Below are 13,533 nucleotides of genomic sequence, written 5' to 3'. Positions count from 1 at the left end.
TGGGAGTTGTGCTCCCTGGACCCTTCAAGTCAGGTTTAGGTACGACCTTTCGAGGCTTGACCATGAGTCTTGACAGAGCTGGCGCTCTAGCATCAGAAACACAAGCCGACCTGGTTGTATTCTCTGGCAACAGTCCACCATCAGAATCTGTAGGATCGGTATCTGTCAGCAGAGGACCAGAACAAAGCCGCGTATCTTGAGGTGGAATCCACGTCAACCCACCATATCTGTCATCGCGCGCTAGCCTCACATAACCCATACTGGAGATGACGTTTCTTTGATGATGATGGTACACTTGAGTGTTTCTGAAGGATAGTCCACGGATAAGTCGTAGTAGCAAAACGAAGGCGCATGATCGGACGTTAGAGGCCTGTGCAGTAAATACACAACGACTTGGGAAACTGAGAGGATCAGTTTCCTTTCCGCCTGGGCTGCAGTTCATGTAAACCTTCAGCGGGCCTCTCTTGGCTGGTTGGGATTATGTTCAAAAGAGTCAAACGCTTGGAAGTAAGCAACCGGTTTGCTATCCCGAGCTTAAGGAACTCGTCTGTTACTACTTATATCCCAGACTCAATGTGCCCAACTGTCAACACATAGCTTTCTGGATGTCAAGGCCCATAAAGCTGATTGGACCCTGTACAGAAGAAGCGCACGAACCTACTGTTGCCGCAGCCCGACATAGATTTCGATGCAGTACTCCGCAAGGCTGCAGGCAAGATGAAGGCTACGATTCAACAGCGGTAATTGTCTCGATCGGGCAACCAGCTCAGAATGACAACCTAGCAACTCGCTTCAGCATGTTCGGCAAGAGGCATCGAGTTGTCCAAGATGCGTGCGTGCAGTGCTCGTGACAACGCAGTGTAGACCGAGGTCATCAATGTTCCAGTAACTATTCGAGAACAGCAAACACGTACCCGACATGGGCCTTTCGTTGTTAGAGATTTATGTCTCCTAAGGCAGAACGATCTTGCAGGGAAGCATTTGTGTTTTGCACTCGTATAAGAAGCAGCCATACGGGCCCTTAGGTTGCATAGATACTCACATTACAATAATGCTCAGCGATATCAGCCTCGCATTGAGTGTAGTTTGCTAGCCTCGAGATGCGGCCAGGCTACCAGGAAAGGGGCATTGAGGATTGGTCACATTAAGACAATGGGTTCCCTGAGTTTTGGGTACCCAATCGCAATCTCATACGCCGCGCACTTGGAACCCGAGATAACAATATCACAGGGAAGCTTGATGACAATCTTGATCCCTTGCAAAAAAAACAGCCAATAGATTCGCTATACAGTGTGTGAGGATTGCCTATGTCCACGATGCCTTTCGTGTGTTAAAATGCAAATGCAGCAGGGTATCGAGCAGCTTGTAACAGAAACGCCTCCTTGTGTCCCTTAACAAAACCGAAATGCAAATGCTCTGAACCGATCGAAAGCCGCCTTATGCCTGTATCGTGATACTTGTCGCGCGCCTTCTCAACTCCAATCACAAGAGCCGTAGGCTCGTCTGGCCATTCAGTCCTCCCAAATCGTCTCGAGGTCAATGTCGCCTCTCCTCTCGGCACCGCAAACACTCCACCGCTTCCGCTTGTCTCTGGAACCCAGACCCAGTGTTCTGCCGCGCGGTTGCAGGTCTGCACTGTTCCTACCCTTGGATTCACCAGAAGAGTCCTCCCCGTCTGAGCCTTCGGCCGCTGCTCGCAGCTTTGCCATCCGCTCATCTTCCAATGCAGCCTCTTCAGCGTCTGGAGAGTCTGGAATAGTTTCCAAGCTAGAGATACTGGGGCTCCGAGATCTGATCGACGTAGGAGTGGATGGCACCGAGGATGGCGGATAATAAGACGGAAAATTGTAGCCACCGGAATTCATATCGTACCGGTACGACGGTGACGTGGCAACGGACGACGGCGTCGAGGGCAGAGACGTAGTTGCCTGCGAAGCGGGAGGGATGGGTATGGCGTGTCGCAGAGGGGACTCGGTCCGCCGATGACCGAGGGCTGCCCCTTCGTGCTGTAACCTCTCGCTGCTCTCCAGGACTGACGAACGGATAGGCGACGTGGGCGGGAACGCCTCATCAGCGGGCTTTCGACGCTGTCTCGTTCTATTAGGGGATCCCGACGGGCTTTCTGGACGGAGCAGAGGTGATGACAAGCGACCGGCAACATCAAAGCCGGGCATAGATCTCGTGCGCGACATGCTGGGAGGAGCAAGACTCGCAGCGGACTTGGATCTCGTGTGGGTACCTGACAGCGGCGACGTTGTCCTCGGCCGATATGGCAGAGACAACGCCGGCGGGGTGGCCCAAGCCGGCGAGCTCGGCGACGTCGGTTCAGTAGACCGTCTGACTGTCGGAGGCTTGCGATTGAACTCGAAGTCGCGTGTAGAAATGGCCCTAGGCTGCTGAAGCCGTAACGTGGGCAGGGGAGAGGACTGGAAGTTTTCCAGGCTCTCGGTCTCGGGGACTGGCTCCATGATGTCTGGTTGTCGCGTCTATTTCTATTGAGAATAGGGACCGTGCCGTGGGGTACGCATGAGGTGGCCACCCGCGGGGCGTTTGTGTCTCGCTCGGAATGACGAGGAGTGGCTATGGCGCCGTGGTAGTGCCTTCAGGATGGGAGAGTGACGCCAGGATGAGGCGGAACACTTGAGGGGGGTTGTTTCGAATATTCGAGCCTAGTCGTCGCAGGGAACCCTGGGGATGCCTGAAGGACTCGATCAGTAGTGGTCGAGCAGCCGCAACTAGCTAGGATGCAGGTCCCAGAGTTTATAATCGAGCGCGCCGGACAGTGGTAGGCGACAGGTCTTATTCGGAAGAGGTGTGATCCAGGTTTGCAGAAAGGTGACTCGACGGACGCTGCGAAGGGCGCGCCGTCACATAGACACGGGCGACACACGGCAATCTGGAAAGCGGCCGCGAATCGAGCTGGCAGTACGTATGGCTAGGTAGCTCGGGAATCGATAGGTTGTCTGTAGCAGGCTTCGGCTGAACTCAAGATGATCTGATCCGATAGATGAGACTCCTGACGGGTGCGAGAAACCAAATTTGTACAAGGTTCGTAGACGTCGGTCTGATGGCCGTTTAGATTTGGTGGTCCTTGGTGCCGTCCTCCATCAGCAGCCACAAAACACAATGCTACCGAGGCGTATCCATGGACGGACAAGTGCAAGTGAGACTGCAGGCCTCGAGCGCCGAAAGCTGACGGAATCGACGGGCAGGGGGAGATCCGAGACACAGCAGGTGGTGGCAGCAGCAGCAGGCGTGCTGTACAGTAGGTTGGGCCCAGGACGAGGCGAGAGGGCGAGGAGGGAGGGCGAGGAGGCGAGTAGAGGTGCTGTGGACTTGGGTGACAGGTCCAGAGAGGCGGCGTTGTCGGACGCACGCTGCTTATGTTGTCGACGGGATCCAGATGGAGGACGAGGGTATGCCAGCACCTTCAGGCGGAGACGGAGACTTGGGTTGAGGGGCTCTGGAGACCGACCTGGGTCACTGGGCAATACTGGGGTTCTTCTTTATGTGGAATGCATTCGCCTCGACCAGATCCCGCCGGGTAATTAGCAGGAATGCTGTTAGGCGAATCAGCGGCCTGTCACAACCCCAGAAGGCACTCGATTCAGTGGACCTAACCGCTGATCCATGCCCTTGGCCCCACTAATGCCTGAGCCAGACGGGACCCTGAGCACTCAAGTTCCTGGGACATTTCCTTTCCGGGCCCGTTCCAGTGTCTAATAAGTTAGCTATTTGATGAGTTCAGCCTCCTGAATTGAAGTCGTCACTCCGGGATAGCTGCCATCCATCCATGCGCTTGCCCAACCCGTTCTCCTGCCCCAAGACTGCTTGCCACTCGTCCTTCTTCCCCCTCTCCCTCTCTGTCCTTGTTTGTGCAGGTGACAGACAGCCAGCGCCCTAGACTGCCTGGGCCGTCTTGGAGAATCTAAATTTGTACACATGTATACATATCACAGTACCACCTGATGCATGTCGCCTTCACCTTGGGCGCCCCGAAACGGCGACCAAGAGGCCTGAATCAGAAACACCTTACAAAACGGGAGCACCCATTCAATGGCTTACTCGAGCCTCAGGGAGGCATGACTCGGGTGACGGGACCGCGTGCCCGAGGTGCTGGCTGGAACACCGACCGGGAGTCTCATTGGACCACCCCTCAAACGGGAGATCTCGCAGCGCTGACACGCCGCGTTTCCAGCCTCTGGGCACTGAGGGCACTACTGGCTGATCCAGACTGCTGACCTCCCCCCAGCATGTGCTACTCCTATTTAAGTCTCTTGACTGCTGTCGGCTAGTCACGCTGGCCTGCGCTACTACATGATGCGCCTGTCAAATGATGCCCCCCCCTTAACGGTGCCTACTGTAGGTACGCAAGCCACGGATCGGTTTGCATTCGGTTCATTACCAGCCACGAGTATTTGATGTGCCCAACTTACAAGAGACGATTCAGGAAACGCTTCCAACCGCTTGCTTGCTTCCTAGGCCCCCTCAAGTCACCCGCAGAAACAGTCCAGGTCCCGAAAAGCCGTGGGGCCCCGTCTCAATGCATGCACGCAACCGCTGGGCCAACCCCGTGAGTCTGTTCGCCGAGCCCCCCCGGCATGCCCAGGTAACCTACAGGACTATGAAGAAAGCTTGGCATGGAGCGGCCATGTAACATCTCGTAACCTGCTGCACGTCATGCTGAGTAGTGTGTTTCCTCATTGCGCTGGCGTCTGCACTGGAACTGGAACCGAGGGCCGCTGACCAGCTCCGAATCCTCAAATGCGAGCTGATTGCCTCTTGCTTTTGCGGCGACCAGCAGTCCCGTCGCATTGACGTCCAGCTACGGGTCCCAATCTCGCGTCTCCAGAAGGTCCAAGTCGGTGAAGACGGATGTGGACTTAAGACGCCACTTTTCGAGCCGGGGCGCGGCTGGGGCCAGCACAGCAAGCATCCCTGAAGGCCTACCCATCGGCAAGGTTGGGATGAGGATTCTCATATGGGTTATAATGCGGACAGGAACCTAACCCCTCGGCGAGGCTGTGTGTCTCTGTCATGCGCATGAAAATAAACTCTGGGTATTCGACGGCATCTGGGCCTTTTTCTTGTATTGATGCAGCCTCCCAGGTCGTTTGCACGCTAACTATTTCTCGCCATGCACTCACTGCTTCAGTACGATACCAGACTTGTGCTGTCCTATAATTACTACATCGACGTATGCAATGACTGTAGCCGCATGCAGGAAATCCTCGTTACCTCTACAGCGGTGTCAAAGGCGTAAATTGCGAAAACCTTGTAACGACGTATGAGTGTTCATGAGAAGCAGTCCCGTTCTCGAGGCTCAGATAACTAGGGGCACTGTGGATGCTCAGGAGCGAGGATCAGGTCATCTTGGATATGTCAACACGACGGCAATGTGAGGTCCAAGGACCAAACGCGTTGAACGCATGCCGAATTCCTTGGAGATGAGCTCAGCCGACGTTCTTGCCGCATGCGCGCTCGGTGGCTCGGCTCAATGTGTTGATCAAAGTCGTGAATACGAGGTCTAGTAGCGAGGAAACAGCACCACACGCTAGACGACAACCTCCGTCTTGGAGCATTTGATGGACTAATAACCACTGCCAGCAGTAATCGCAAGAACACAGGTTTTTCTAATTGTTTATTTCTTGCTCTTTGCACCAAAAAGAAACACTCACTAAGCCGGTCGTCTGACTAGATCGTGCGCGTCCTCGTCTGATATTAGACCCTTATTGACGTGCTCTTATTAAGTGCTTGATCAGTACCCCGAGGGTTCTGAATTTAAAATAAAAAGACGCCCCCTTGTCGGAGGCTTGGCAAGGGACCTAATTCCGGGTCTTCAGCAGCTGTACGGCGCGCGGGCTAAGCCGCATTTGGGTTAACATCAGTCAGCCTCATCAGCGCTGCGCTGCATGCTGGCCGCTGGTTTGGCCGCTGGTTTGGAGCATTATTTTCGAAGTGTGTCCCTTTGGACTGCCTGCCTTGGCTGTCATCTGTATCGACACGACGACCACGACGACCGGCCATCGACAACACACGACGACCCCGACGGCGACAACGGTCCCAGCGCATACGCCTCTGTCGCCCATACGCGTCCTTCTCGCTCGGGCATTGAGCCCCCCGATTGAACGCGAAGCAGCCATCACCGGCATCTGGACCCCCTTTTCCCCGATGGCCGGCACCCCGTCGTGAGCTGCCCTTCGCCTCGCCCTCACTGGTCATCGACGACATCGCGACACCCACGAGCGCCAGCACACCCCCCCAGCGAGCCATGGCGCGCCCCCTGGGGCCTGTCCGCATGAGGAGGACCAACTACGTGACCCTGTTCATCGGCGCGGTCCTCTGTCTCTTCATCATCTACTTCCTCTCGCAGTCCGGCTCCAGCACCGGCTCGCATTCCTCCACCCACAAGCATCGCCCCGCGAGGCCCGCCCCCAAGTCCACCGTCCAGCACATCCGCCGCGATGTCCAGCGCTTCAATCTCAACCAGGTCACCATCACCGGCGACCCCGTCGCGAACCGCGAGAAAATCCTTATCCTGACTCCCATGGCCCGCTTCTACCAGGACTACTGGGACAATCTCATGAAGCTCAACTACCCTCATGAACTCATCACCCTGGGCTTCATCCTGCCCAAGAACAAGGAGGGCAATGCTGCGACTTCGGCCCTGCAGGCGGCTATCACAAAAGCACAGAAGGGCCCGGCCAAGGAGCGCTTTAGGAGGGTCATCATCGAGCGACAGGACTTCGAGCCGCCATTGTCGTCTCAGGACGAGTCGGAACGCCACAAGCTGCAGAACCAGAAGGAGCGACGTGCCTCGATGTCCCGAGCACGGAATTCCCTGCTCTTCACTACCTTGGGTCCCGACACGTCATGGGTGCTCTGGCTCGATGCCGATATTGTCGAGACGCCACGTACCTTGATCCAGGATCTCGCGTCGCACGATAAGCCGGTGGTCGTGCCCAACTGCTTCCAGCGCTACACCGGCGATGATGGAAAGGCCGCCGAGCGGGCCTACGACTTCAACAGCTGGCAGGATAGCGTGACGGCCCAGGAGATGGCGGCCAAGATGGGCAACGACGATCTCCTGCTCGAGGGGTACGCTGAATTACCCACATACCGCACTCTGATGGCGTACATGGAGATGGAGGACCCGACCGACACGCGCGCAGAAGTGCCTCTGGATGGAGTCGGCGGCACGGCTCTGATGGTACGGGCAGAGGTTCACCGAGATGGAGCCATGTTCCCGCCTTTCCCCTTCTACCACCTGATTGAAACTGAGGGCTTCGCAAAGATGGCCAAGCGCCTGGGCTACCAGTCGACAGGACTGCCAAACTACAAGGTACGTGTTTCGCGAGAACAATCGCAGTCCTCGGTCCTAAACCTGAACCGGCACTAATCGACATTATAGGTTTATCATTACAATGAATAAGTAGAGCATGCATTAGTAGAATATTCTGGTGCCTACCCGGCCGCCATTACAGACAGATATCTGATCTGGCATTCGCGTTGGACACGTTTTCCACATCCGGGCCGCCAAACCCGGCACACCTCAGGTGGTTGGGGAGTTTGCCTGATAGCAACAGGCGGGCGTTAGCCCAGGGCCCTCCATTGGTTTGTTTGCTGTAAGGGAAAAGCAGGAAGCGGTGTATTGGGCTCGCGGGCGAGGCAGCTGTACGAGTACAAGTTCGCCCCACGACTGGACGGACGCCCATTGACCTAGGCAGCATAGACAGGTGTTATTATTTTCCTCCCCCCAAGACCGCTGGATGATTTGCGGTAGGCGAATGCGATCATTTGAACAAACACAACGAATGGAAAATGTCCAAATTCAATTTATGTGCTATTCATCGGAGTCGAGCCGTCGCTTATTGTCCAATGTTCCTCGTAAACGCCATAACTCCCAAAAGTCAACGGTCCGTACACGGAAGCCAAGCAGAACGACAGATGAACACTTCCCCCCTGGCGTATTGCCTGAATGAATTCAACCTGCACATATTGCACTGCCCAAAGCCCAGCGGGAGAAGACTCGTCAACCCATCCGCGCTCTTTGCTGTCCACCTGCCCCTTGATAGTATCTCTTCACTTCTCTTCTTGTACCGCTCAACCAGCATCCATTCGCTCCCCCGTCATCAGCGCCCCTCGTAGCGGCCGCCCTCGTCGCGGACCCAGAACTCGACGAGGCGGCGGGCGCCGAGGTGGTCGCCGGCGCGCACGAGGGCGGCGACGTCGACGTTGAGCGGGGAGTCGGTCTCGGGGCAGCCCAGCAGCATGCGCACGGCGCGCACCGACTCGAGCACGCCGTAGGCCGGCGTCCACGCGTCCTTGAGCAGGTCCAGGCAGATCTCGCCCGTCGCCAGCGCCACGTTGGCGTGCACCACGGGCGTCGCGAACGTCATCTGCGGCGGCTGCAGCGGGTACGTCGGCGGGAGCCGGATCTGGAGCAGCCAGCGGCCGTCTGTTTGTTTTTCCACCCGTGTTAGAAGAATTGGTGGGAACCCAAAGAAACCGAAAAGGGGCAGATTCAGCTACGCACCGTCGTACCCGCCGCCGATGCCCCGCCCGTTGATGACCGCCTCCCAGTGGAACAGCTCATCCTCGCTCACGGGGCCGAGCCGCTCGATGCCCGTCTCGGCGGCCGCCTCCTTCTCCCAGCTGGCCAGCTCGCGCAGCAGGCGCTTGCTCGCGTTCCGCGACGACGATGATGACGTGGCCGAAGCCGAGGACACTTTGGAGGACGGCATTGGTGGCAGCGGCCCGGGACAGTCGGCTGACGGCGTAGGTGGTGAGCTCTCGGGCTTTCGTCGATACGGGGAGCGCGAACGCTAGAGCTGCGGCAGGCCACGCGTGCTTGAGTCGGCTACTACGGGGAATTCGGGCTGGTTTCAACTCTCTGGCACTAACCTGTGCCCTTGCAGAAGCTTGGACGAGGTACGCGTTTGGGTCGTGATCGGGTGATGGTGATGCCGGACAGGTATTGTTACGCACCACGACGCGGGCCCCCGGCCGAAGCTGAAAGCTCTCCAGATCTCTCCAGCTTCCAACTCCAGGTTCGGCTGGCTGTGGGTCTCGGTAGCTGCCGAGGTTGGTGGGGTGTGACCAGGCCCAGGCCCCCCGGTCGGCTCTGGTTCGGAGGTCGGGCGAAGTTACATCGCGGTACAGTCTCTAGATATCATATTGAATAGATTCTGAGGCTACTCGGCCGATTCAGATTGTTACTCGAAAGACGGAATGTAGAAACAAGTCGAGGAGCCATCACGAACGAGTGTGAACGAAGGTCACGGGTGTGAGTAGATATAGAAATGTGTATAGGTGTGGCCAAGACTTGATGGGTAGTTTACCGATGTCCTAAGGGATATCAACATGGAGGAGCTTGAATGTTCATACGTCTATATTCAATCGTTTATATGCTTGTTGGTATTGTTAGGTTCGAAGAACTCAATGAGCAAGCACCTCAGGCAGACGCTGCTGTCGCAGTTGCCTTTGCTGTGGCTAACCGCCCATTCTGGGAAACATGGGTTATTGGCCAGCTGTCTACCAGGACATGATTACATAGGTATACATGTCAAGCATGGGGAAATTCATCAGACTTTATGCTTGTATATTGCACTCTCAGGGTCACAACCTGCCCTCCAGGCCATCCTCTATCCCTGCCAAAACCCAGCAGCTGCCATCAAGTGGTGAACAGCCTATGACCGGGCCTCCACGCCGCTGCAATACAACCCCTCGGAGGTACGTCGCCTGTGTCAGTTCCAGCATGGTTAAGATAACTCTGCCCACTTCGCAATCTTCGTCGTATATCGCAACGCGCCGTATCAGCTACGCGGGCTGTCTTGTCTTTGAGATCAGTCTCCTAGCATTCCTCCGCACGGTTTCCACCTCTTCACACTTCACCATGGTCGTGGTCCACATTGTTCTGTTCCAATTCAAGGCTGATGCGAGCCCCGGGGATATTCAACAGGCGAGACTGTCCCCAGGACTGCCCGGAAGCTCCTAACTAATTCGACTCATCAGGCAGTCACGCGCATGCTGTCCTTGAAGGACGAGTGCGTTCATCCCGAGTCGCAGAGGCCTTACATCAAGTCCCTAACGGGAGGCAAGGATAACTCCCCCGAAGGCCTTCAAGTACGGTATTTATCTTGGTAAAGTTAAGAGTACGTCCCATATTTGCTAACCCTTAATGGGAAGAATGGCATCCAGTATGCTTTTGTCGTAGAGTTCGAATCTTTAGCCGACAGGGACTACTATGTCTCTACGGACCCAACCCACCAGGCTTTCGTGCAGAGCGCAGGGTCGATCATAGAGAAAGCCATTGTCGTTGACTACAGCACTGGTATCTTTTAGTGTAGTTTGCGGTAAGCAATACCTCCATCTCGGTCTCCAATGGAACTGCTGTTAGCTCCCTGGCTTGTTGGGTGGTGGGGGGATGGCCGAGCAGAAGAGTAGATGGTGGACGTCCGAGACAGATCGTCTGAGGAGAACAATATTAACTGCAGCTATGGCGTGTCATATTGTGGTTCTTTTGATCAAGTGATACTCGGCATCATGTTCTGCTGTGGCTTCACCTAGGTCCATGCATAAGTATCTTGCATCCTTAATATGCCGATTCTACTTAGCAAGACTTGAACTCCCACTGAGAGCAAGGCATGGTACAGTTGTAGGCAAAGGTTTCGACCTCGCATGATCATTATGCTATACTATTCTGAAGGTCAAGTTATATTTTTTTTCTCTGTGAGACCATGGTGGTACCTGTCAAACAACTGCAAGATGAGCCATCATCAGACAAGTCCTACACCACTCAACTGGAAACAGGAATAGCAGGTGTATTACACTAAAATGCCGCAATACCAAGAAATGCTAGACTCTATATCCACTTCATGAGAGCCACATACAGGCCGTTAGGCCATTCGTTCGGCCATCTGCCCCCTGCAGTGGTTTCGGTGCCCAGCTGGCGATTGGCCGTAATCGTAACGTGTTTTGAACGTCATCCTACACGGACCATGCCTGAGTGATTGTGAACGTCGCAGAGCCCAATATGCTGGGCATCTGTCTCTCGGTAGGAGAAGCCTTTCTCAAGCGGGGGTTCGTTCGTCTGCTGATCTCATGCACGGGAGATTCATGGTTGTCTTAGAGATTAGTGATAGGTCAAACCTCGAGGTTTCGGTGGATATCAGTTACGGAGTCAGGAGTATCATGGGGAAGCGAACATATAGAGACCATGGATGCACGCAGCCGCAGCTCCGGAAGCAAGGAATTCTGCAAGGTCTATTGGCTACAAGCATCTGATCCTACGTGGTTACCGCACAATACGTAAGATGTCATTACGACAAACGACATATAACAACCGTGAGCGAAGACTCCTCTTCGCTTGTCAGGTTTTGCTTCTTTCTTCATCGTTTGTTTCGCCTTTTCAGGTCATCGATTCCTTCCAAATGGAAATTCCACAGGACGGCCTTGATTGTTTGCCATCACAATGTCTCCTACACATTCTTCGTACCCCCGAATACCACTATTCAGATTTGCTACATAGTTCATCGGCAGCTCATCATGCCTCTCTATCCCATCTGGGATCCTATGCGCTTATTCATATCTGCGCCAGAACATACCCGTCTCGTCGCCCGTAAGTTGGATACCAGAAACAAACTTGATGCTCCCGACTAATAGAATGAGCCCCAAGGCACAACACGACGCAAACACGCATAACCCCTCAAAACGCCTTTTTCGCGAACGCCCCTTCTGTGCAGTCGTAGCATCGTAACTCGTAACTCGTCTGGAGATGTCAAGAATCCCTTCTCGGTGCTTTCTCTGTGCTGACCGTTACATAGCGCCGACCACACCATATTACCGATGAGCTGGTAGCTCTACATTCAGCGATCTTCTGGCTTCCCATCCACAGTTACGAACAATGATTGGCATTAATCCCGAGTCTAAAAACTCGTCGCAATAGCGATTGGAGATGCCGCACCTTTCAAAGAAACCTCCTCTTGAATTATTCTTGATACTTATCGCATCGGCGGCAGCAGGTTTTCAGGTTGTTTTCAGGTCCATCAATCACATTCGCCCACTATCCCGTCGCATCCGGGGGCGGAGAATACGAGCAGGAACGCCGCACGTGTGTGAGATCAGGCCATCTGCTTCGCTGCGGCGGTGTTGAGGTAGTTCTCGATATACTTGCAGTTGCAATTGCCGTGCCTGAGGATCTCATGTTTGAGCGACAGGACCTCGTCTTTGAGGCCGGCCACGCAATCCTTGAGCACTTTTTTCTCGGCAGTCAGGTCTCGCTCACGCTTCTTCAAGTCGTCGACCAACTTCTTAGACTTTTCGCGACACCTGCTGGCGGCCATGCGGTTCTTCTCGCGGTTACGACCCTGCGGTTCTGCGTGCGAGGCCCTGCGGCCGGCGCCATCTTCATCGTCGTTGGGAGATCGCATTGATTCGGGGGAGAGGATCGAGCTCGGAACGCTTACCCTGCTCGGGCGACGGAACTGATGCGATATTGAGTCGTGCCGAACAGCCGAATCATCATACGTATCAGGTGGTGTGAACAGCTGAGGAGAATTGTTGTATACTGGGCTCGATGGGGTGGCCGCCAATCCTTGCGTCTGGACACGGACAGGGCCTTCGACCGGGTTTACTTGCAAATACCGTTCCATTGGATGGTAGTCATGTTGTTGTTGTTGCAGCTGCTGCGAGTGCCAGTCAGCTTGATTAAAGGGCTGGGTCCCGTACTATTCGTGACAAGATGAGTGCTCTTTCTTCCATAGCAAGGGTGAGTATCCAGTGGGAATCCGAGAAGCATCGGCCGCCACCAGGTCCAGCGATAGTGAAGAACAACAACTCACAGTAACGGGAAAGTTGAGATGACTACTGAATCCATTAGATGCCTTCAAGCCATCTGCAACCTCGAGGTTTGGGTACGACAAAGATTGGAGGGGATCGCAGCTTGACGAGCTAGTAAAATCGAAACCATGCGGTTCATCGAGAGATCCGCCGGAGGACATGGTGGATGGGCCAAGGTCGGTGAACCCGTAGTTCTGGTCAAGTCCATTACCATCGGACCATGGAGATCTCCATGAAATAGTAGCATCCATCGAAGCTAGTGGTGTAGAGGGTCTGTCCCCGACAGACCCAGTCTTCAATCCGAGATCAGTTGCCCTCAAGGTCTTGGATACGATGGTTGCTTCAGAGTAAATTCAAGAGAGTGACAAAAGATTATTCAGTGTTTGGTTAACAATACACATTGAGATGGGGTGTATGCTCAACAAAAGTAGGTGGTTGAAGTTGTGTGAGTTCTGCAGCTACAGCAGTGGCAATGGCAGTGGCAGTAGCAGTAGTTCTACCCCGTTGAGTTCCGGGGCACGCCATTTACCGGCGTAGGGGACTAGACTCTAACTACTCGGGCGCTCCATCTACGCCAGGTTCTACTTAAGATGCGAGCGCCGGTATACAATTGCCGGGTGTGATTCCTGGGCCAGGCCTCGATCCTGAGCTGAGATCACACGGGGCCCTTCCATTGAAATGGGGTCTCGCCGC

At 54.8% G+C, this 13,533-nt stretch overlaps 5 protein-coding genes across 5 annotated transcripts; 2 read left to right on the top strand and 3 right to left on the bottom strand.

Moving 5' to 3' along the window:
• Window positions 1-1,511: 1,511 nt before the first annotated feature.
• On the bottom strand, window positions 1,512-2,468 carry JN550_003490 (uncharacterized protein; the record flags this gene model as incomplete). Its single annotated transcript, XM_049314900.1, has 1 exon — window positions 1,512-2,468. One exon carries the CDS (start codon window positions 2,466-2,468, stop codon window positions 1,512-1,514), a length of 957 nt encoding a protein of 318 aa, XP_049174681.1.
• A 3,803-nt stretch (window positions 2,469-6,271) lies between these two features.
• On the top strand, window positions 6,272-7,399 carry JN550_003489 (uncharacterized protein; the record flags this gene model as incomplete). The annotated part of the gene is made up of 1 exon (XM_049314899.1): window positions 6,272-7,399. One exon carries the CDS (start codon window positions 6,272-6,274, stop codon window positions 7,397-7,399), a length of 1,128 nt encoding a protein of 375 aa, XP_049174680.1.
• Window positions 7,400-8,132: 733 nt separating this feature from the next.
• On the bottom strand, window positions 8,133-8,744 carry JN550_003488 (uncharacterized protein; the record flags this gene model as incomplete). Its single annotated transcript, XM_049314898.1, has 2 exons — window positions 8,133-8,458; window positions 8,537-8,744. 2 exons carry the CDS (start codon window positions 8,742-8,744, stop codon window positions 8,133-8,135), a joined length of 534 nt encoding a protein of 177 aa, XP_049174679.1.
• Window positions 8,745-9,757: 1,013 nt separating this feature from the next.
• On the top strand, window positions 9,758-10,344 carry JN550_003487 (uncharacterized protein; the record flags this gene model as incomplete). Its single annotated transcript, XM_049314897.1, has 3 exons — window positions 9,758-9,904; window positions 10,015-10,125; window positions 10,189-10,344. The coding sequence occupies 3 exons, from the start codon at window positions 9,758-9,760 to the stop codon at window positions 10,342-10,344; spliced, it is 414 nt and encodes a 137-aa protein (XP_049174678.1).
• Window positions 10,345-12,122: 1,778 nt separating this feature from the next.
• On the bottom strand, window positions 12,123-13,001 carry JN550_003486 (uncharacterized protein; the record flags this gene model as incomplete). The annotated part of the gene is made up of 2 exons (XM_049314896.1): window positions 12,123-12,728; window positions 12,843-13,001. The coding sequence occupies 2 exons, from the start codon at window positions 12,999-13,001 to the stop codon at window positions 12,123-12,125; spliced, it is 765 nt and encodes a 254-aa protein (XP_049174677.1).
• Window positions 13,002-13,533: the final 532 nt, after the last annotated feature.

This window comes from Neoarthrinium moseri, assembly GCF_022829205.1.
Source record: "Neoarthrinium moseri strain CBS 164.80 chromosome Unknown scaffold8_Wmoseri_CBS_16480, whole genome shotgun sequence".
Classification (NCBI taxonomy): domain Eukaryota; kingdom Fungi; phylum Ascomycota; class Sordariomycetes; order Amphisphaeriales; family Apiosporaceae; genus Neoarthrinium; species Neoarthrinium moseri.
This window is presented reverse-complemented; position numbering and strand designations above follow the sequence as displayed.